The sequence below is a fragment of the Gymnoscopelus braueri genome (assembly GCF_963280865.1).
Source record: "Gymnoscopelus braueri genome assembly, chromosome: 21".
Classification (NCBI taxonomy): Eukaryota; Metazoa; Chordata; class Actinopteri; order Myctophiformes; family Myctophidae; genus Gymnoscopelus; species Gymnoscopelus braueri.
This window is the reverse complement of record NC_137623.1, coordinates 13,085,734-13,110,266: the sequence shown is the minus strand read 5'-3', so window position 1 is coordinate 13,110,266 and position 24,533 is coordinate 13,085,734. Positions and strand designations below refer to the sequence as shown.

At 43.4% G+C, this 24,533-nt stretch overlaps 1 protein-coding gene across 1 annotated transcript in view; it reads left to right on the top strand.

Moving 5' to 3' along the window:
* Positions 1 to 8,935: 8,935 nt before the first annotated feature.
* The window catches only part of LOC308077320 (ras-responsive element-binding protein 1-like), a 63,152-nt gene continuing 47,554 nt past the window's right edge, over positions 8,936 to 24,533 (top strand). The window contains 1 exon segment of the mRNA XM_080417960.1: positions 8,936 to 9,714. Within this exon segment, the coding sequence (XP_080274086.1) occupies positions 9,675 to 9,714 (40 nt within the window). The 5' untranslated portion in view covers positions 8,936 to 9,674.

Below are 24,533 nucleotides of genomic sequence, written 5' to 3'. Positions count from 1 at the left end.
TGAGGAGATTTCTGTATCTGTCTGTCTGTGCCCCTTTTATGCCCATATAAGGAGTTATGTGTTAGGCATGCCCAAATATGGAGTATAGGCCAGTGTATGATGTCATATTGATGACATCCATACTCCATACAGTATGGGGATTTTACGTTTTTTTTTGATATATAGAGATATTTCAGTATATGTACCGATATACAAATTGGTGGGATCGGCGGTTCTGGACAACTGGATCTCCATATCTGCCTATATATGGGCATATCGGTCGGATTGGCGGCTCTAGACAACCTTCTATGACGCGTGCTGAGAGTTTGAAGTCGGACGGACGGACGGACGGACGGACGGACGGACGGACGGACGGACGGACGGACGGACGGACGGACGGACGGACGGACGGACGGACGGACGGACGGACGGACGGACGGACGGACGGACGGACGGACGGACGGACGGACGGACGGACAGACAGACAGACAGACAGACAGACAGACAGACAGACAGACAGACAGACAGACAGACAGACAGACAGACAGACAGACAGACAGACAGACAGACAGACAGACATAGACAGCACAGCAGTAAAGTGTTACAGATACAAGGCATAGAAGTACAGTAGGTACAGAAGAGGAACATCACAATAAGACAAAAGTATACAGACATATACCCTCTATCATCCTGAACAAGAAGGCACCGTCAGTAAATAGTCAAGTTGAGAGACGAGATGTAATACAACACCATATACAATCATCCTGCCTGAAGCAGAACCAGAAAGAGAGTGGCAAGGTAATCCTAGTATCAGCACAAACCGTAGGCAACATAACAGGGTGACAACAGATTGGATGCTACAATAGTCACACAACACCACAATGCTACAGAGTCACAGAAAGTCAGTCCTGATAAAGACCTGTGTTGCATTTCACCACAACTTTCCCCCTGCTCCACCCAGATTGATGCCACAAAAATGACATGATACTTTAAAGCTACAATGCATAGGTTTTATTTACATTGCCTCTGTCTCCTGATGGAGGGAGACAAGTAATTGCAATAATGCCCAAACTAAAATAAAGATGTTGCCACATCTTTATTGTGTCACGTATGTGATTCCAGAGAACTTTTTTGTTTATGTTTGTGGGGGGGGGGGGGGGGGGGGGGGCTTGTCTTGGTTGACGCAATGCCCTGCGTATGTGTAAGGTTTTACAACAAAAGCATGACTTTTTAAATCACTGAGATTTTAAAACAAGGGTTAGGTTTAGGGTTAGGCCTAACCCTAGAACAGTGAGGCCTTCAGGCGCACTTAAGTGAGCCGCTATAGGCAAGCGGGTACCCGCAACGATCAACTGAAAGCCTTGAGTGCATGGCCACGAACGAGCCGTCCAAGTTGGCAAGTCATGGAATAGCTTACCACGTGAACCAAAAGCTCTCCCTCCACGCGTCGTAGCCAATCACAGCAGTTCCAACACATTCTCACTCCCAACTCGTCATATACTGACACAATGGGTGCGTTTGGATATATAGCACTGAGCGCACTGGCCAATACAAACTAATATGTGAGTGCGCTCCCGGTGTGCATTTCCGAACGCACAATAGGTCATGATAGTCCACGTCACATGACACAATGTGGAACATGTAGACTCAATGTTGATAACACCATTAATCGAAATCTAATCACAACACAATCAACACTTAATACAAGAAAGCAAGGCGTGCCATCAGAAGAAGTGCTTGAGCCCTGTGAGGAGTGCCAAAGCGAGTGCCCACGATTATAGCTACAATGTCGGCTTCTGCCGACTCAGTGATGTTTGAGAGACAAACGGAACCCCATTCACGTCTGTATCCAATCTGAAAGATAGTTGCCCCAGTAACTGCAGGTGTGCTACTTATATTGTATTATCATACTCTACCATACAGATAGGTTGAAATAAGGTTTTAATCATTGAAATAAGTTTCAGATTGCAGCTTTAAAAAACTCAGAAAGGAACTCAATGGATGAGCAAATCAGATTTGATGTCAACAAGAACACTGTTTTGAAAGTGAGACTTTCAAATCTCACCTGCGGGTTTCTTCTCCGAGCCAGTCTGTCCTCCATTTTCTGTGAAAGGAACAACATCACATTTAAGTTCAAAGACCCTGATCAGATAACTGTATAGTAAATGCCTGTATTTCATATGCCTGCCGGGTTTGTATGCCAGCAGTTATTATGTCTGTATTCCATTATGATCAGATGCATAACTGTAGTTTCATATGCCTCTAACCCATCATGCATGAAACGCCAACAGTTACCTTATGCAGGCTGTTGTAATCATTAACCTGTTTTGAAGCAGTGGACTGACTGCATGCTTGAAGGACAGATACACTGTATTATTGTAAAAAGTATTAGACTGTTTTCATTTGATGCTTTCAGCTGATGTGCCACTGCCTATCCACAGTGGCTCACAGTGGAGTGGGTAATCGTGTGGATTTAGTGTTTCTCAAGGACACAGGAATTGAACCTGTGGTGTTTTTTAAATAGAGTATGTCTACTTTTATTTAGACTTCTTAAGATGGCAAAGTTTGGCATACTGAACAGCATAAACACTTTTTTTTCCTGTGACAAGTTACACATTAGACCAGGTTGTTTTATGCAGCCGATGCATTCTGTAACTGCCCCGGGTTTATCAGTTCCAAACTCCATTACATGTTATCTGCCTGTGTGTGTGTGTGTGTGTGTGTGTGTGTGTGTGTGTGTGTGTGTGTGTGTGTGTGTGTGTGTGTGTGTGTGTGTGTGTGTGTGTGTGTGTGTGTGTGTGTGTGTGTGTAATATGCCTCAACACTACAGTGCAGAGCAGGGCAGGCAAGGCAAACAACTGTTACCTACAAATCATCCGTCACCATTGGAAACCGGTTTTTCACCCCTCCCCCCTCCCTCCTCATTCCTCCCCCTCCCTCCCCCATCCTTCCTTATCTTCCTTCTTCTTCCCAGCCCGAGCACATGTCGACATGCGACATCCTCCCCTCTTCTCCTCTTCCCCAACAAACTATAAAGCGTTCAAAGTCAAACTTCGACAGAATGCTCGAGTCGCCATCACTCATTTTCAAAAGTTACAACTGTGTCGACAAATTATAACAGCTGGGGAAGTTTATTTAAAGTCGTCGTTGAGTTTTTTTCAACTACGGGGAGGATGGACGAATGAAACAAACGAACGTGTCTGTCTCTCTTTCCTCCGCTGGGCCGGCTGAGAGAGAAGAGAACACGAGCAGCATGTGCTTGTCATCCCAGACACCACCGACAGGTGTTGGATTCATGTGACTGACTGTGAACAGCTCTCCAATGGAGGAGGAGCAGCGTTGCCATGTCCGCTTATTATGAGCGACTTTGGGCTTGTTTCTGAAGTGTGGTTGCTTGTTGGGGCTTGTTTCCTAAAGTTGTTTAAACCAGTGGTTCTCAAACATTTTCACGTCAAGGACCCCCAAATTAATATGTATTTGTGCCTAGGGAACCCCCCATACAAGATTTGTGTTGTTAAAATGTTTCGCATCGCTACGCATTGTAGATCTGCTATTTTCAATTAGACAGTGAACCCCGAACTATTTACTGTACATACATGTTTTCCGTTTTGATTACTACTCGTTTATATTATGTTTTTGCATAGTAGGCTATTGTATTTTTGTCTGTCATTAAATGTTTCATGAATTGAATCTGACAGGACCCCAATGGAAAGAAGCCATAGTGCTTTCTTGGGTTTAATCCTTTTAGCATCCTTTGTATTGAACTGTACTTTCTGTGCTTTTTTCTTGCAATCTGTTAACAAAGTATTCAATCAATCAAAGGGCTCATGTATTAATCGTTGCTTCTTTTGGGCTTGTTTTCATACACCTGGTTCCTTATTTCTCTCACAAAACCTGGCAACACTGAGGAGGAGAGAGAGACAGACAGACACACACACACACGCACACACACACACACACACACACACACACACACACACACACACACACACACACAACACACACACACACACACACACACGCACACACACACACACACACACACACACACACACACACACACACACACACACACACACACACACACACACACACACACAGAGGGGGCGTAGTGTTTCAGCAACAACTGCGTCGACTCACTCACTCACACACTCACTCACAGCCGCCCCACGCACGGTTCCTTCCTCGTATGTGCGCTGTTGCGCACGAAACGCACCAACCGACTCGGTCGGCAGCGTGCTCAAACCGGTCCCCCTCCATCTTGAGTTGGGATACCTCCTCGCCCCGTCCTCCTCCTCCTCCTCTTTCTCCTCCTCCGCGGATGAATCCACCCTTTTGTTGCTGGTGGAGAGAGAGAGAGCTACGATGGGTTCTCCCCCCTAGCGACGGCTACCGGAGCCATGGTTACTGTCCAATAAATAACATCACACACTTTTTCTATAAGGCCTGGGCTGGGTGGCAGGGAAGGGCAGGCAACTTTTTGGTGTTTCCTACTTTTGTAAAAGTATCAATACTGCAATGTAGAAACACTCTGTTACAAGTAAAAGTATCAATACTGCAATGTAGAAACACTCAGTCACAAGTAAAAGTATCAAAATGTACTTGAGTCAACGTACATAAGTATTGGCATCAAAATATACTTAAAGTACCAAAAGTGAAAGTAGTGCAGAATTATCATTATCATTATGCAAAATGTCCCGTTTCCGTTTCACAAGTTATCATAATATAACTTGTTATGTGTAAAATGTATAAAGACTCTAACAACATGTGGCTTCGCTACATGTTGTTAGCTTGCAGATCTGCTATTTTCAAATAGCCAAAGTTTAAATAGGGCTGAAGTGGTTAATGTATTTTTTGTAATAATAATAATCAAAATCCACAAAGTAACTAAAGTTATCAAATAATTGTAATGGAGTAAAAAGTACAATATTTGTCTCTGAGATAGAGTAGAAGTAAAGTGTATACATTTGGAAATACTCCAGTAAAGTAAAAGTACCTTAAAATTGTACTTAAGTACAGTATTTCAGTGAATGTACTTAGTTTCCACCACTGGAATCTCCAATATGTTTGAAATGTAAAAGTTGATTACAATATTTAAGATGCTTAAGATTTGGTGTTATACTTGCATTAGAATAGGTGCAGATTTCTTGGTTAAAACAAAAAGTGTTTTGTTAAAAAGTTAAAGCTCTACCTATTCTGATAATCATTGCTATAGTATATAGAGAGAGTTTGTTCAGTAACAGGGGTCTTCGCATCTCTCCAGTACCCATTGATCAGCTTAAACTGTATAGTGTTACAACATGAAACTGGTATCCCATCCTGAAAATAGATGTTCTGGCTTTAACCCCCTGATACTGATCAAACACTCTATCAGAGTATAGACACTTGTTTTTAACAACACATCACTTTGATTTAATCTACATGGACGGAAAAGCAATTCATAAAGTGAGAGAGAGAGAGAGAGAGAAAGAAAGAGAGAGAGAGAGAGAGAGAGAGAGAGAGAGAGAGAGAGAGAGAGAGAGAGAGAGAGAGAGAGAGTGTGCAATGTAGGCACACAGAGGAACAGGGATTACATTAAGCCAGTTCATTACCATTGCATGATTAGTGCATCAAACTGGTTAAACTGGTGATGTGGAGGTTCAGGCCTGAATAATTCTGGTTTCGGGAGGGAGGGGGTAAAATCAGTGTCTGATTGATGTGCTGTCAAAACAAATGATTGGATAAGTGTTGTTGTTAGGGTAATACCATTAACTATCACCTGGTCCTTGCCTCTCTCTTTGGCAGTGGCCTGTGCAGGGACGCAGGAGGGGGGCGGGGGGGTTTGAACATACTCAGTTCCATTGGGGGGGGGGGGTATCCCCCCCACTTTTGGGATGAAGAAAAAAGTCCTACATCTACATCTACATCTAGTACATTTTTTGTACCGAATTAACCGAATTAAAGTAACAAAAACACCCCAAAAAGAAACAAACCTGATAAAAAAAACTAAAATTTTCGCACGTGCGCATGCCGGGAACACATGCACGCGCAAAATGCCCTCTGCGTCCTTCCCTGCATGTTTGTGTGCATGTGTGCGTGCAAACTGTGCATGCGTGCGTGCGTGAACCAGGTTCTGGGCCTACACACAGAGTGAGAGTTCAGACAAACTTCAGTAAAGTGCAGACTGCTGTACACTGCAGTGTGGAGGATTGTGTATGCGACGCATGGTTCAGACCCCAGCTACTGTCTCCTTAGCAACCGTACCTCGACCACTGCTGTCTGTATTTCACCTATCAACAACACTACAGAGTTATCTGTTTCTCAACACATGGTATCTGATGCACGCAACCGCAATGTCACATCTTAAGTCACAAGCAGCGACCTACAGAGCAACATTCCTCTTTGTTAATTTACCTGTAAAGGTGGTCCATTTGCAGTGGTGGAAAGTACATTTACTCAAGTACCATTTTGAGATATTTTTACTTTACTGGAGTATTTCCCATTTCCAGTACTTTTACTTCTACTACGACTACAATATTGTACTTTTACTCCACTATAATTATTTGAAAACTTTAGTTACTAGTTACTTTGTAGATTTTGATTATTATTACAAAACCACTTCAGATATACGTTGGCAATTTGAAAATATTGTCACTTGCGACACGTTGTGAGCTTGTAGATCTGCTATTTTCAAAGGATTTTTCTGCATAATGAGTAGACCTACTTTTACTTTTGGTACTTTAAGTATATTTTGATGCCAATACTTTTGTACTTTTACTCAAGTAAATTTTGAATACCAAACTTGAAGGTACTTGTAATTCTACAATAGGATATTGATACTTTTACTCAAGTAAAAAATGTGTGTACTTCTTCCATCACTGTCCACTTTTTCTCCTTTCTTTAAAAAAAGAATGCATATGTTCACTATTAGGGCTAGTAGAAGAAGGGCTTTAATAATTTAGTGTTTAAATAAATTGGACCTGGAGGTATGTCAGTTGTAGCCTACATCCAAGGCACCGAAAACAGCCTAAGTTGTATTAGTTGTCCAGGGAGCTGGCGTTGCCATAGCAACCACCACCAATCCTAGACCAGCACCAGACAGAGTAACTTGTTGCGTTGCTCAACAGGAAAACTTGCATCCAGAGACAAAGAGTGGAAAAACTCAAACTAAGAACGAATTTAAACCGTCCCAGACAACTAAACTGGCAATAAATGAATACATAAATACATAAAATACATCTTGGAAAATATAAATATGGGAATATATGAGACTAAATGAGGCCCGACAACAGGCCAGGCGCTTCCTGCACGGCTGCAGCAGAGCAGACAGCGGGGAGGATGAGTCTCTGTCTAGATCCCATAGCCCGGCGGGATGGTCGGCCTGATGTGATTGGCACGTTGGTTGTTAGGCAACCGCTGACAGTCAGGAGTCAGAATCAACTTTATTGTCACATCACAGCAGCCATAGGCCTATATGGGTGTAAAGAAGAGGGTGACTTATCATCATCGTTATTTTTCTGTGTGTGCTCCTCTCCAGTGAGGAACTTGTCCAAAAAGAAAAGTGGGGAGAAAAAGAAAAGTCATATTATACTTTATGGTAAATTAACCAATATTGATATAAAATAGAATAAATATTGATCAATTCTGACAATTGGATCTGTGCAAACTTATAGGTTTATTTGTTAAAATGTATTAAAATTAAGGATTATCGTTGTTCGAGTTAATTGATGCCTTTTTAAGTATCTCCCAAAGAAAAAAACAACAACATCATTATCTTGTCCAAACAAACAGGTTGCCTCTCTGTCTGCCATCCATGGTAAAGACCCCCAGATAGTGATCAAAGATCACATTAAGGACAGCGTGTGTATCCCACGACAACCACACAGCCAATCACGACGTGACCTTCCCACTTGGACTATAGGATGTAGACTTCCCTAGTGGTCGCAACGGGGAGGGGTCTGGTCTGGTGGTGTGGATCTGGAGATGAGGGTTGGAGGAATGTTGGAAGAACATATAGGCCTACTGGTAGGCTACTACACTGCAAAAAGAACTCAGTGTAAAGTAACTAAGTACATATCCTCAAGTACTGTAGGCCTACTTAAGTACAATTCTGAGGTACTTTTACTGGAGTATTACCAAATTTCCATACTTTTACTTCTCCACTACATCTCAGAGGCAAAATTTGTGCTTTTACTCCACTACAATTATTTGAAAACGTTAGTTACTAGTTACTTAATAGATTTTGTCTATTTTCAAAAGGTTTTTTATACATTTTAGACATTTGAAAACTTGTGAAATGGTACATTCTGCATCATGAATACTTTCTACTTTTGGTTCTTTAAGTAGCCTACCAATACTTTTGTACTTTTACTCAAGTACATTTTGATTACCAGACTTTTACTTGTAACAGAGTGTTTCTACATTGCTCTATTGATACTTTTACTTAAAACTTTCTCCACCACAGCAAAAAAACCTCAGTGTGAGTGTTCATTTTACTGTGAGAGGTAAAATGTTTTTACACTGACTGGCACTGAGAGGATTTAAAGCTATGCCGAACCCCACTTAACAACTGAAACTAAGAAAAGTTAAAGTTCAGGTCCCCTATTTCCATCAAGCATTTAATCAAACAAGTAACCACCCAGCCAGCAGGTCAGTAAGTCTAACATGTCCTTTTGGTGTTTGTATGTATTTATAATCAGCCTATCCTCCTCATCATCAAATAAATACCCCCTCCCCCAAACACACACACACACACACACACACACACACACACACACACGGTTTTACACGACTTTAAAACCACCTCTAAAGCAGGATAAACTTTTATTTTCACATCCACAGTTGCAATCGACGTCGCAGACCCCCAAAAACAGATGGGAGTCAACTTTTTTTTTGTTCTCGTCCTTCGGTTGTGAAAGAGAGATAGAGAGAGATAAAGAGAGAGGGAGAGAGAGCTAAAGTGTGCAGATCGAGGGTACCACGCTGTAAAGTCCTCCTCCTTCTTCCCAAAAAAAGAAGAAACAACTTTTTTTCCCTCTCTCCCCCCCAGCCCCCCCCTCTCTCTCTCTCCCCTTCCGTCTTTTTTCGCCGTCCCCCCTCCCCTCCTCCTCCTCTCATGCGTTCACACAGAGAGATGCTTGCAGTCGTTGCACAGCCTCTCTCGGCCACATCCCTAGGAGACCAGAGACCAAACACGTGATGCGCTTTACTTATCAGGTTTAGAGAGAGAGAGAGAGAGAGAGGGAGGGAGAGAGAGAGCAGCAGCAGCGCATTGGGAGTCCAGTGGGAGGAGGAAAGCGAATTAAGCAAAACTATTTTCCTCTCTCTCACCTCCATCCAACAAGTCTCTTTTTTTTTTCTTCTTCCCCCCTCCTCATTACATTGATTCCCCCCCCGGGATCGTTTGAAGGAGGATTAATTAATGCGGAGATCAGGAGGAGAAGGAGGAGAGGAAGGAGTGATCCGAACCAAGAGAGGAGGAGATCAAGAAGAAGAAGAGAGAGGAGAGGAGAGAGGAGGAGACGAACAAAGTTTGGTCGGACTTTGCACATCCTTCAGAAGAGAAACGCCATTTTGATTCCTCCTCTCTCTCTCTCTCTCTCTCCGGAACAACTTTAGTGGCAGCTTCTCTTTTTTTTCTGAATTCCATCCTCAACGTCATCCTCATTATTACTTCTACTTCTCATCTTCATCGCCACCACCAGCACCACACCGCGATGTCTCGGCGCAAGCAGCTCAACCCCAACAAAGTCAAGCGTAAGTCGCTGGGTTTTTTCCCCTTTAAATGTATCATCAAAAAGTTTTTTTATTCGGTCTCATCCACGCGCACGTCGTCGATGTGTGCGTGGTCGGGTGATCATCTCATGTGTCGGGCCGCTGCTGTCGCGGTGGGAGAGTTTTGGATACAAAGTTGCTCTCAAAGTCGAAACAAAGTTGCGAGTTTCTAGAGGCTAGAGAGAGATGTAGAGGGTGAGTTTGTTTCGCCCATCGCCGCGGCCCGCCGTCTCTCTGCTTGCGTGCTGATGCTGCTCATCCGTGCGGTGCGTGGACTGTCTCTCAGGCGGTGGAATTTGACCCCCTCTTCTCTTCTCTCTCTCTCCTTCCTCATTCGCATTATTAGCTTTAAATGATAAGAACAAACGACGCTGTTGCACGCAAAGTTGTCGTTTTAGTTTGTTTGTTTGAATGTTTTAAGGACTGGTTGGTTGTTGTTGGCATTCTCTGTTAAAAGTTTGGTTTCGGGGGTTTCGCCTCGATGATGAGGAAGAGAGAGACCTGATGTACGTGGGATGGTTTTGCTGGTTAAAGTCGATGGACGTAACTTTTTTTTAACACGCAACTTTTCGTTTTAAACCTACATTATAGCTAGTAATGCCTCCCTATAAACATAAATAAAGTTTCTGAATTAGTGAATGTCTTTATTTTAATGATAATGATGATGGGGGAGGGGGGGTCAAAGTCGAAACCCCAGAGCATCCATATCTTCATCATCATATCTCGGGTTGCACTTTGATCATCGTCAGAGAGAGAGAGAGAGAGAGAGAGAGAGCCTCGTTTCTCTTAACCATGCCATGTGTTGTTAAAGCTACAGTCCGCTGTGTGTGTGTGTGTGTGTATGACCTTGCAGGAAGGAAAGAAACGCACTCACACACACACACCACCAGAACTAAAGTTTAACCGAAGAAACTAGAGCCTGTTTGGTGCGTGACCTGGGGGAGGGGAGGGGGCGCATCATCATCTTCTTCGGGGTGTGTTTGTGTCACTCAGTCAGTCAGTGTTGGGGGGCTTTAATAGAAGTTGGAAGATAGAGTTTATTTTCTCCTCCTCTCCTCGACCGGTTGACGCCGCCTGTTGCATCCACTCCTCCCTCCCTACCCCCCTCCTCTCTGTCTCTCTCACCAGCCATTGCTACAAACTGTTTCGACATCCTCATCCCTCCATTTGAAAAGGTTATAACTTTACTAGCCTCTCTTTTTCACCCTGACATGGACTGGTCTTAACTTTTTAACACACACACACAGTGGGGGGTTGGACATAGAATGTTTTAGTGGTATAACTATAATTAGGGCAGGGATGCTGCATGTGGGCTTTTTTGTTTGTTGTTTTATCGCATAAAACCTTATCGCTTGTTCGGGTCAATAATTGATAGGCTGGTTTGTCGGTGTAACTTTGTCAAAGTTTCTCCAGCCTCATGGCGGAGAAGAGAGGTGATGCATTGATGGGTGTGTTTTTTTTTTTCCTTCTTTCTTCCCTTTCTGTCTCTGGGGGAACTGCAACGTAGCCCGTATACTGCTTAGATAATGGTTGCTAGGCATTTCTTCCTCCCTCCCTCCCTCCCTCCCTTTCTCTCCCTCTGTCTCTCTCTCCTGCCTCTTCTTGTCATGCTGCTGTGTGTGTAGGAACTTTTAAAAACAGTTGCTGAAGTTTGAAGGATGCAACCTGTTGATAGTTTTCGTACATGATGATATGTTTTTATGATGGTTATTCTGTAGACAGCTGGTAAAGCGCTCGCCTGTCGATGTGTTGTTCCTCTTTCCCCTTCATCTCTTTCTGCCTCCTCCTCCTCCTCGTTCCCCTTTCTCTCTGTCAACCTCTCCTCCTTTCCTCTCCTCTCGGAAGGAGGCAGGAGGAGTTGAGATCCGGATGAGCAGTTCGCATTCCATTACGAAATTCTACACTGAAGCCGAGCGAGCGAGGCCCTCGGCGACAGGCGCAGATCTCACACACACACACTCACACAGGGGGGGGGGGGGGGGACATTAACTCGCCCTTCCACTCCACATTATAAGTGACAGCGGTTACTGATGGATGATAAAGATGTATGGGGTTTTATGTGTGTGTGTGTGTGTGTGTGTGTGTGTGTGTGTGTGTGTGTGTGGGAGGGGGCAGTTTAATCTAAGCATCAAAGTAAATGTGTGTGTGTGTGTGTGGATTCCTCATGTGATTTCCTCGGGTGAACTTGATGAAAGTTTTTTCCTTCCTTCTTGATGAATTCTCATCTTCCAGCATGGCAACATGGTCCGGTCGTGTGGTGTGTGTGTGTGCGTGTGTGTGTGTGTGCGTGTGCGTGTGCGTGTGTGTGTGTGTGTGTGTGCATGTGCTCTGACAGGGCGGTCAGAGGCCCCTTCGTGATGTGGATGTTGGCTTCCTCATTGCACAACTGGATCATGTATTTGTACAGTTAGTTTGCAGTGGGATACTTGGGATTAGTTCAGTAGTGTTTTGTTTGTGCGGTGTTGGTTGTTTGTCGCGATAGTGTCTGTTGCATAGATTATGACGCACACACACACACAAGGATGTTTCATCCTCCATTGTTGCATGTGCTTTTGTGGGAGTTGTGGCACACACACACACACACACACACACACACACTGCCTGCAGTCATGATCGTGTAAAGACATGACAGAGCCTGAACAGAGAGCAAAGCAAGGGATGCATGGATGGAAAGAGGGAGGGATGCTTGTTTTAATGTTCTTTACAGGTGATGAAACATAGAGAGGGTAAAACAAACGATCCCAAACTCAGGCCTGGTAGAGACAGACCAGTGATCAGTTCACGCCCAGAGTTCAAACAAACTATGGTTGCTAGCTTACATTTTTGGTTTCGGAGATGAAAGATTTACATTGCATATATTGTTGTGTTCACTCCTCCAAATAGCAGGAGTTAAAATGTTTTAACCAGGGCAGGCCCAATTAGATGAAAATTTGTTGCGTGTTTGTTCTTAGAAGTAAGATTATAATTGTGTGTATGGGTGTCCGTGCACCGGCGCGCACGTGTGCGTGTGTGTGCGCGTGTGTGTGTGTATTCTACTGGGCCATGTGTTCACCATAGGGAAGCCGTTTGTAGCAGGATAATTAAAAGGTCTCTTCCTCCCTCAGAGACTATTGTCTCCATATTAGACCTCCTCTAAGTCCCCCTCCCCCTCCCTCTCTATCACTCTGCATCTATCCATGTCTCACCCCATCATCCCTCTATCCCTCAGCACCCCCCCTCCCCCATTCATCCCTCTATCTACTAGGAGTGCAACAGTTAATTGATTTAATTATGATTATTAAAAAAAGATTGATAATCGATCATTTAATAAAAAATAATTGATTCATATTCGATCCCTAGTTTGGGCATGTGAAAAGTAAAAAAGAAATGTTGAGCTTGTAGATCTGCTATTTTCAAAAGGTTTGCATAAAAATAACGCTTAAGTGGTTAATCTTAAATATAAAAAAACACGATTCTCTATTCGATTTATCGAAAAAGTAATCGATAGAATAATCGCTACAAAGATAATCGATAGGTGCAGCCCTGCCTCGATCCCTCTGCATTTATCTCTCCTGCCATCATCCCCGTATCCATCTCTCTCCTTTCACCATCCCTCTATCCTTCTGTCCATTGACCGTCATGTGATGAATCATAATGACCCACACTAGTTAACAACACCAACTCATGTCTACACACACAGTAAAACCCTCAGCTTTCATTCAACTCGGAGAGTGTGCAAATCTCATTTGAGACAGAGTTAGAGGTCCATTTGTGGAGTTAATTTAACACTGAGGTTTTTTATTTACTTATGACGGTTCGGGTCATTGGCCTGCCGTTTCTCTTTCTCCCTCTTTTTCTGTGCATCCTTTTCCACCCCTCCTCCTCCTCTTCCCATCTTGTCTCTCTCTCTCTCCCTCCATCTCTCTTCCATCGCTTCTTTTCAATTAGCTTAGTCCGCTAATCTGTTGATGCCATCTATTTAGGTAGCACAGCCAGCCAGTCGCTAGTTCTAGAGGACTGTTAATGGATTTAAAATCACACCGACCCAAGGTGTAAGGAGCTTTGGTTCCAAAACACCACATCCATATTCCATAATTGGCACAAAAAAAGGTAAAAGACAAAAAAAAAGAAATAGATGATTATTATTATTATTATTATTATTATTATTATTATTAATAATAATAATAATATAATACACTTTATACAGAGTCAGCTGTTGCTAAACTGCTAGTGATAGCATCAAAACTAACAGCCAGGTCAGCATGCTAATTAGCTGCAGCATACCTGTAGCTCTAAAGCATAATTTATACTCTGGAGTATGACAGTTGTCAGTGCTATGTGTGTGTGTATGTGCGTACATGTGTGTGTGTGTGTGTGCGTGCGTGTGCGTGCATGTGCGTGCATGTGTGTGTGTGTCAGTATGTACTTTGTGACAGCACACTGCTGTACCAGGAGTTCCCGGGACAAATATCCCTTACAGGCCACCGTACTCTAACATTAAAGGCATTCTGATACTGATCCTGCCCTGGTAATTGCTCACTGCGGTTTAGAAGCCCCCCCCCCGCCCCTTTCCACACACATACACGTATACACACGCATGCACGGACCCCCTTTCAATATCAGCAGATGAGTTGATGCCTGTTGGTTCTCTCTCTCTCTCTTTCTGTCTCTCTCTCTGCCCAGCTGCTATTTATAGACCTGCCTTTTATAGATAAGATTATGTTCTGTCCCCTGCGCTGGCTGGACAGGAGGAGGGCATGGGGAGAAGGGAGAAGATTGGGTTAACGGTTCAAGAAAGGTGTAGGGGAGAAGAGGAGGTGACAGTGAAGGTTTACGGCAGCAGGTACCGGTGGAGGAGCAGAGGGCAAAGGGGGAGGTTAACAGACTGTTAAGTCAGATGAGGAGACGTTAAGACAGCGGGAGAAAATGGAAGATGTAGGGAGGGAGTATATTAGTCTGGTGGTTGAGCGGTTAACAAAGGTGTTTTTAAAGCAGAGGAGGAGAGCAAGGGACAAGTTGGGGGGGAGGGAACAGAATGTTTACAACAAAACAGGTGATGGTTGGCTACTTGCCAAAGTGGCAAGTAGAGTAGAATGCCAAACCTATTTTATACTTGGTCGTACGACAGTGTCACGCGAAAATAGCGGACCTAAAACTTGCCGATAACGTATAAAAATAAGTTTACATTAAAAAAAAAGCGTGGCAACGTGTCTCACATCCCAATGTGTTGTGAGCTTGTAGCTCAGCTATTAAAGTTGGTTACTTGCTAAAGTGGCCAGTGTGTAGACCTTGAGCAACAAGTGGCCGATGGCCCTCGTCGATTAGCGAGGAGAAGGATGAGACCTTCACACATTTAAATTAACGCCGAGCTTAAAGGTGTCACTGGGGAAGGGCTGCGACTCTCCAAACTATGGTGGACTGGGGGGTGTGGGGGGGAGGAAAGGTAGAAGCAGAGAGAAAGACAAGACGGTCGGGGCAGAGGTGTGTGTGTGTTGTGTGTGTGCGCGGGGGAGGGTGTTTTGAAGTCGTTAGCTTGGCCAAATGGTCTCTGTTTCTCACCTCCCACCACCCCCCATCCTCCTCAGTACAAAGACACACACCACAGTGTCACCAGGAAGCTCCACTGTTACGGATGGATCTCAAATCACACTGCTGCTGCAACTGCTTCAAAGTTCATTTCATGAAAACAAGGGCGTAAGAGATACTTGAGAGGGAAAGGGATGCGAGTTTTAAACGGTGTAGTTTCTGGTTTTTCTATCCTGTGTGAGTGTGAAAAGTAGTTGACTAAGCTAAAGGTAGCTGGCTAAGCTAACTCGACGTGCGGCCGCGGTGTGTTTGTGAGATTGATGAGAGGGAGAGAAGACGAGAGAGAGAGAAAGAGAGAGAGGAGAGAGAGGAATGAGGTTGAACGCTTTTCAAATTCCTGACTCGGGAGAGCAACCTGAGGAACAGGCAGGCAGGCGGGGGAGGGGGGAGGAGGAGAGGAGACAGTAGGTCAATCCAAAATGGAAGCCTGGCTTTACTTTGTGTGTTATCATGGGTGCTGAGTAAGCGCTGAGTGTCGCCGTGTCATCCCTGACTCGTCGTGACCTCACCTCCCATCTTTAACGTGCTCGCACAGGTCTCTCTCGTCCGTCTTTAACTGTGGTTTGGAATGGACGGGATACATGTAACAGTGTTACGTAGTTGATTACAAAGTATAGTGTGGTGATGAAGTGACGGTGAAGTAATCAAAATGGTGATTACATTTACAAAAAGGCCACAGTAAAAAAGCACCATAATTGTGTAATTAAAAAACCTTGTGATTAAAGGAAAGTAGCATAGTCATATAAATGAGTTACACAGGGAAGCATGCATGTAGGCTGCAAAGACTTCGAGGTGATGACTAACTATAATTCTATGAACTCAAGAATTACTTGTTGGTGTTTTGATACTTGGTTTAAAATCAAAACATCAAAATCTTCACTGGTGTTACATTGACAAACTTTTTAGTAAGAGAATCTTGACAGTGGACAATGTTTGTATCACCACACATTGCCCCCAAAAAAATGTTTTGGGGGGGGCATACAGTATTCTCATTTAACACAATTTATTTAGTAAGCCATCTAAAAGTAACATTTCAAATGATTAGAATATGTCTGTTTTAACTTCAATCTGTAATGGATTACACTCCCAGCCCTGCTGGTGACATAGTGTGTGCTATGTACAGCGTTTGGGGTGAGAGGGTCTTAACAGGGATGACTCATTGTCCTCAAGTCAAACATTTCTTAGTACTGGTCAAACAAATGTTTCTTAACATGTGCGGTTTGAGGTGAGATTGCTATGGGTCGTTGAGGAGTATTTATAGATCTGTCGGTTGGGTACTAAACTGTGTTTACAAGCAAGGGTCGTCTATTTTGGGAATATGCACACATTTGACAAAGATACTGATGGATCTGTAGGAATACGAAGATATATATTAAAGAGTTTGTCTGTGATCATGTTGGACTGTACTGTTAGCCGTGCCACACATCAGAGGATGCCATTTAGACAGTTTAACATTCAGTAGACACACTTATCCAGAGCAAAAGGCCTGTATGTGCCCCCAGGTACTTACCTAGTAGTTGAGTCATCAGTCATGGCATGGGCCCAATATGCCATTTTGTAAAACATTTTGAAGTGGTTAGTAAAACATAACATACCTTACAGTAGCCCAAGTCAAGTGTGGATGAAAGTGTTACAGACATTTTTAGTGTTTGTGAAAGTTAATACAGATGAGATCTGTTCAGGTGTAATTATATGTGACATATTGACGAGTATTTAAGAGTTGCTCTATCGTAGCAGTGTCTCCGTCTTGTCCGCGCGCTTGATCTAATAAAGTTGACCTTGTACCTTGATCTGTGTTTTAACGACACTGCGGCGGTAACTTCTAGTTTTATCATTTAAACGTACAGGTTCCGACAAAAACAAAAGCCTCACCCTTCAATGCTAACGGTTATGTTTAAAGTTAACCCTCGACCAACTGTGTTCGAGCAAGGCACAGAATCCCCTACTTGTCATCTCTTTCTGAATCAAAATAATGATGGATTCATGAAGAATGTTGTGTTTTATGGTGGTATCCTGTGTTTTGGCAACTAACATGCTAACAGTGTTGCTTATGTTAGCCAGTGTGGTTTCAAATCTAATCTTATGAACGGAACTGGAAGTTAGAAGTTAACGTGTGAGTCTTCATGAGAGCGAGAGGGAGTGAGTGAGAGAGAGAGAGAGCGAGGGATGCATCAGGAAGAGAGACAAGTAGGATGACTGTAATTTGAGACGTAGACTGAATAGAGCTAAAGTAGGACACACAAGTACACCGTGTACACATACACACACACTGTCTCTCTCATGGTGTCTTATTTGACGGACATCATCTCTTGCAAGTTTGCGAGTTTTGTGGGAAGATCCAGAAATACATGCACATAAAGTCCTGGATGCTTACACACACACACACACACACGTACACACACAAGTGCACACACGCACTCCCCTGGCCATGCACAGCCCACCCTCTCAACCACTACACACACACACACACACACACACACACACACACTCGCAGAGACACACACACAGCCCACCATGGCTGCCTGTGGTCTACTACTGGTGATGTGTTTAAATTTAGGCCTGGTTGGGAGAGACGGCACAGTTGGTGTGTGTGTGTGTGTGCGTTTGTGCACGCACGCACACGCTCACGCGCGCACGGACATGCACACAGCTGTCTTTATATAGCAGTGAATATGCTGTAAATAACATGTTAGGTAGTTTAAATATAGCTAATAGTATATAAAGTTTGATTGCATAACCTCTTTTCTATGGATAATTTGAGGTCACACAATCCATTTAAAAACGGATGTCTGTAATGACACACTAAACCATTTAAAAACAAGTGGTCCCAGGTGATCAGATGATTGGTTAGATGGATAAACATAACGTTCTAATTATGCTACTACTACTTACTAGGGCTATTTTGGAAGATTGTTACTCAACTAATATTCATAGGAGTTTGTGTTATAATCAATTAATTGATTTAATCAACCCATCTGAGTATTGTTGATTTCACCAAGGTTGGCTGTTTGAAAGTTTTAGATGGCAAGAGATGATGTGCATGGAAGAAAGCATAAAGCAGTACAAGTACACTTTTTATAAATCTGAGCATAAAATGACCTGCACACCGTCTGCACTTAGGAACACTCAATAGGAACACTTTTACATGGAGAACACTCAATAGGAACACTATTTATTTTAGCAACGTTAAGAAAGGTCACAAAGACCTTCTTCAGGTCGATGTGACCGAATCGTTGCTTTAATAAAAGTGTTCCTATTGTGCAAGTGCAGACGGTGTGCGCGTCATTTTATTTTATTCTCATAAGTTGCATAACACTTTGTTTCCTATAAATATAAAATATTTTGTTGACCAAGACCAAACCAATATATGAATGAACTATAAGCCCTAATACTGTGTTATTCCTTTGTGGAGTAACTCACAATGTTGGCTAATTAGTAAATGAATGTGTTTTTATGGATGGATGGACAGACGGACGGACGGATGGACAGACGGACAGGGGGATGGATAACCGTTCAGATGATGGAGGGATAGATGGAGAGAGGGATGAATGAATGTCTTCCTATGTTACACTGGGATAAATGTTGAGTTAGCAGTTTGACAAAGCAGTTAATATGTAGGCCAGACCTGTTGTATGGGATGCCAGTGTGTGTGTGTGTATGTGTGTGCGTAGGGGTGTGGTGTGAGTGTCCCACTGATAAGCAGCTTGGTGCTAACTACTGCTGCCACACACCCGCACACACACTCACACACACACACACACACACACACACACACACACACACACACACACACACACACACACACACACACGTCGTACATCACTTCATGTCTCCCATCCCATGGCCTCTGTCTCTCACTCTTTCTCCGTGTTTTACACACACACACACACACACACACACACACACACACACACACACACACACACACACACACACACACACACACACACACACACACACACACACACACACACACACACACACACACGCCTACAGTTAAGTCCAACACACACACACACACAGCCACCCTCCAGGCTGTTCACGGCCTGTAGCAAATAAAGGCTGTATTTACTGCGGGTCCAAAGTCTGCCTCCATCACACTGTGAAAGAATGCAGAGAGAGAGAGAGAGAGAGGGAGAGAAAATGGAGGCAGCGACCTGTGGGGGAGGTGAAGAAAAGATGAGTTTGTGTCTTTTGCTAACTTCACGCACACACACACACTCACAAAGAGACACGCACACACACTCTTATCACAGAGTGATGTCTTCATTTCTTCAGTTAGTAGTTATCTGTGTTTGTGTCCTTTGTTCTCACTGACAAACTGTCTTCATAAAGAGAGAGAGTGACGAGACGGAGAGAAAGAGAGAAGCGGGGTTGAAGAAGGGAAGAGGGGGAAAAAATGAGGCGTTATGGAGGAGAGGAGAGGAGTGAGAACAGGAAGTGAAACAGGCTCTCATCAGAAGAGGAGTGTTAGAGATGGAGGAAGTGGAGAAACAATGGCCTCTCTTTTCTCTCTCCTCTCCATACCTCTCTCTACACATCTCTTTCAACCACTCTTCTCTTCCTCCTCTCAACTTTTCCTTTTGGTTCTGTCTGAAGCGTGTGAGCGCAACGTCCATAAAATAACTGTTTGTCGGAGAGAGAGAGGAAATTAATGTGAATTTGTTTAGTTTTTGCATTGTGCACTGTGTTCACCTGAGGGGTGGGGGGTCCCCTGGCGACCTCAAAAAAGTGTTTTAAAAGTTTATTTTAGTTAGTTAGTTCCTAAAATTACTTCTTTAAGAAAACAAAACTACCTTTTGTACAAATTCCATTTAGTAAAACATCATGAGCCAAAGAGAGAAAAATCATTCCTTTGTGAAAAGTCACAACGGGGGAAAAAAACTTTAGTCCCATCTTAAGAAGTCTTAACGTGAACAACACGATGTAGCATTGAACCTCACACACTGTGAGGTGCAAAGTTAACATTTTGTCAGACAGGAGGCCATTGTTGTGTTAACTTGCGGTACAGAAAGTCTTGACATCCTGCTGTAACTCCCCCCCCCCCCCCCTCCCCATCTCAAACAACACAATGGAACATTCCATCCTCCCTCTAGTCAGCCTCAGTGGTACACTCCACCCTGGAGACGTAGCAACCGATCTGTCTGTCTTGAGTAATGGCAGCTAACAGCTGGCAGTGAACAGGTTAAGGCGATGGAGAGACAGACAGACAGACAGACAGACAGACAGAGACAGACGAGTGGGATGGAGATAAAAATGGAGAGAAGGGGAGAGAGTTTAAAGAATGTCTCCTGCCACAGTGTGCTCTCTCTGTCTGTCTGTCTCTCCTCCCCCTGTTGCACTCCGTCTCTCTCTGCCCCTCCCTCCCTCCCTCCATCTCTCTCTCTCTCTCTCTCTCTCTCTCTCTCCCTCTTCATTCTTGCTGACTAAACACTTTTGTCAGCTGGCTGTTACTCGGAGCTCGGCAGCCCAGGATTGAGATAGCTTCTGGAGAGCGAACGAAAGAGAGAGAGGGAGGGAGAGAGAGAGAGGGGGGAGGGGTGGTACTCAGAGGCAGCACTTGTTGCTAGAGAGCGAGAGAGAGGGGGGGGCGGGGGGTAGTTGGGTAGAGATGAGAGACAGCATCGCCAAACCAGTTTTATGAGAGAGGGTAGCGAATGAGAAGAGGGGGAGATGCAGAAAGAAAAACAGAAAGTAAGTCAGAGAGAGAGAGGGAGAGAGTTTCTAAGTTGCAATGTTCCCTTGTAATAGTACATAATTTCTCCATTTGAATTGTTATTTTTGCTCTATTGAATTGAGAGATAGAGAGAGGGAGGGGTATGCAAATACCAGCATGCCTTTTTCTCGCTAAACCAACGCAGGTTCACACAGCACAATTCAGAGTTGTAGTTGAACTCAGAAAAGTGCACATTTTGACCTGTCAGGCTCCAATTTGTACGCGCCGGAGATTTAAACAAACTCTGCGGATGTTACCGTGTAAAAGTACACGGCAACAACCTCTGTGATTAACACACCCAACGCTACACTTACGATATGTACTGAGCTGTGTTCAGTGTGTGTGTGTGTGTGTGTGTGTGTGTGTGTGTGTGTGTGTGTGAACCCAACATTTTAAATGAACTAGTAGAAAGATGTTATCATGAGAGGAATGTTTCTGTTGACAGAGAACTGTTGTAGTTTTGTTCATAAGGGGCTGAAATGATCTCCTGTCAAGAGAGAGGGGGCAGCGAGCAGTGGTAGAAAGTAACTAAGTACATTTACTTACGTACTGTACTTTTTTGAGGTATTTGTACTTTACTTGAGTATTTCCAATACTTTTATTTCTACTCCACTACATCTCAGAGGCACATTTTGTCTACTAACCCTAACCCTAATTATGACATTATAAAACATACATTAACCACTTTAGCCCTATTTTATACATAGGCTATTTGAAAATAGCCGATCTACAAGCTCACAACGCGTCGCACTGAGCTTGTTGATCAGCTATTTTCAAACATTCTAGTACTTTTACTTTTGGTACTTTAAGTATATTTGACGCCAATACTTTTGTACTTTTACTCAAGTAACATTTTGAACACAGGCCTTTTACTTGTAACAGAGTATTTTTATATTGTGGTATTGCTATTTTTACTTAAGTAAAATATCTGAGTACTTCATCCACCACCGGCAGCGAGTTGGAAAAGGAGATGGGGATACGAGGAAGTGAGTGGGAGGAGAGATGGACAGGAAGAGCCTCATGTTAAAACCAAACAGACAGACGCAAGACCTGATGATTTGTCTGAGCATCAGTTTACACACACACACACACACACACACACACACACACACACACACACACACACACACACACACACACACACACACACACACACACACACACACACACACACACACACACACAGCCCTAACCTCGCCCGCCCAACCCTGTGTGTGTGGACACCCTACAGGGTGCATTGTGGGTAAACACCCCTCCTGATGTCAGGGGAAGGATGGAGGCTGGAGTTTAGAGACAGGGCTTCTGATTGGCTGGCTCCACTAATGCTATTAGCATCCCGGGGTAGCGAGATGCTTGGCTAACAGACCTGTGTTGACCCGACTACAGGCTGTCAGATATCCTGAACACTCACCACAATACTACTCCTAACACTTTCAAGTATTTTTTGTTTACTTGAATCCGAGCATTCCCGTTCGGCAGTGGTGGAAAAAGTACTCAAATGTTTTACTTAAGTAAAAGTATCAATACTGCAATGTAGAAGTACTTGTTACAAACGGTTAGTGTCCAATAGCCTAGGTATAAAATAGCGCTAAAAGTGGTTAATGTATGTTTTATAATGTAATAATTTATATCTGCAAAGTAACTAGTAAATAATTGTAGTGGAGTAAAAGTACAATATTTGTCTCTGTGATGTAGTGGAGTAGAAGTAAAAATATAGGCAATTGGAAATAACCCAGTAAAGTAAAAAATACCTCAAAATTGTACTTAAGTACAGAACTTGAGTAAATGTACTTAGTCACTTTACACTATTGCCGTTCGGGGGCTAATATTCAGCGAAAACGGACAGTCGTTTGAGCGTTGTGAGCTTGTAGATCTGCTATATTTGGTGAAGATATTAACTGTAGAGTGGAAATAGGAAGGGGCCTGGTTTTGGGAATCCGGTTAACTACGTATATTAGGGTTTAAGTGGTTAAACGTTTCAGGCAAATGGATAAACACACTCGAATCCATATTGTAAAGAGTTAAACTGCCATGCATAGTCTGAGATATGAATCATTGGTTTCTGAGCAATCTGTGTAGAGGAGAATGTTGTCCGTAAAGGGAGTGATGGTTTCTGTTTTGTAAAGGGAGTCATGTGTCTTGTGTGTTGTCATTAGCTTGGCTTATTTAACTTGTACGCATCATTATACTGGATGTTCTTATTTCCTTTTATATCCCTATGTGGAAAACAGCAGTGCATTTAACTGTGATTTCATTTATGTACCAAAACTAGTATTATCTGACTGTCTTGTCTGCCTTAGGGAACAATTTTAACCATTAATCGATGTATCAGTTAAATGATTAAATTATATTATTCATCTTGTTTTTATTTATGTGTTTATCTTCATTAGAATGTCAGGCGACTATTTGCTAAACACTGATTTAAGATGGATTGAATTAAATGATTTCAGTAATTGGTAATTCTTTAATGGGTCACATTCGTCCCCTGTGGATAGAGCATTTCTTGTCGATTAATGAGTAATTAATCCATAATGAGTTTAGATTAATGATAATGAAAATGTAAAAAAAAAAAGCATCCCTAGTCTGCCTTATCTGTCGCTTATTCATGTTTGGGTTAAAAACATTTTAAATCGCCACTTTTTTTTCTCAATTTGAACATATTTGCGCGTCATGTTCACATGTTAATTGTAGAGTGAAATGAAGTGGTTAGCAGCAGCTAGTGTGCAGATTGTGTGTTTTTGGCGTTAAGTAGCCAGGCTAGATTGAGTTGTACAGAGTATCAGGATGTGTGAATGGGGCCAGAGGGACCAGCCTAACGTAATCCCTATTAATCCCACTGTTAACTCCACCTAATCTGGTCCACACTCTATAGACCACAGCATCACATACACACTGCACACACACACGCACACGCACGAGCACATGCAAACGATTGATGCATCACAGACATACATGCATATTATACAGGATTGCATGCGTGCACATGTGCTTACACACACACACACATACACACACACACACGCATAACAGGCTTGGAATTGCGGCATAAAATGTTGGGCCCACTCCCACCCAGGTTTATGGTCTGGTGTGTGAACACCTTACTACACACACACACACACAGTGGCCCTCCCTCTTGTTGAAAAGGTACCATTGTTTGTTCTGCAAACACAAGACACACCTCGTCGGCATGGAAACCGCAGCGCCCGACATGCCCCCACACTTTCTTTTTGTGTCACGCGCGCACACACACACACACACACACACACACACACACACACACACACACACACACACACACACACACACACACACACACACACACACACACACAGGTTGATGGTCAGGTAAAAGTGAGTGTCAGCCCTGAGTGTGTGTGTGTGTGTGGGGGGAGGGGGGGTGTATTAATGGCTGGCAGGGGTCTGTTTTAGAGGGGGTGGGGGGTAGTGTCACTACTCAGATGTTAGTGCCACAGCATCAGGCATTATTACCCCACTTTGCATTGCAACAACAACAACCATAT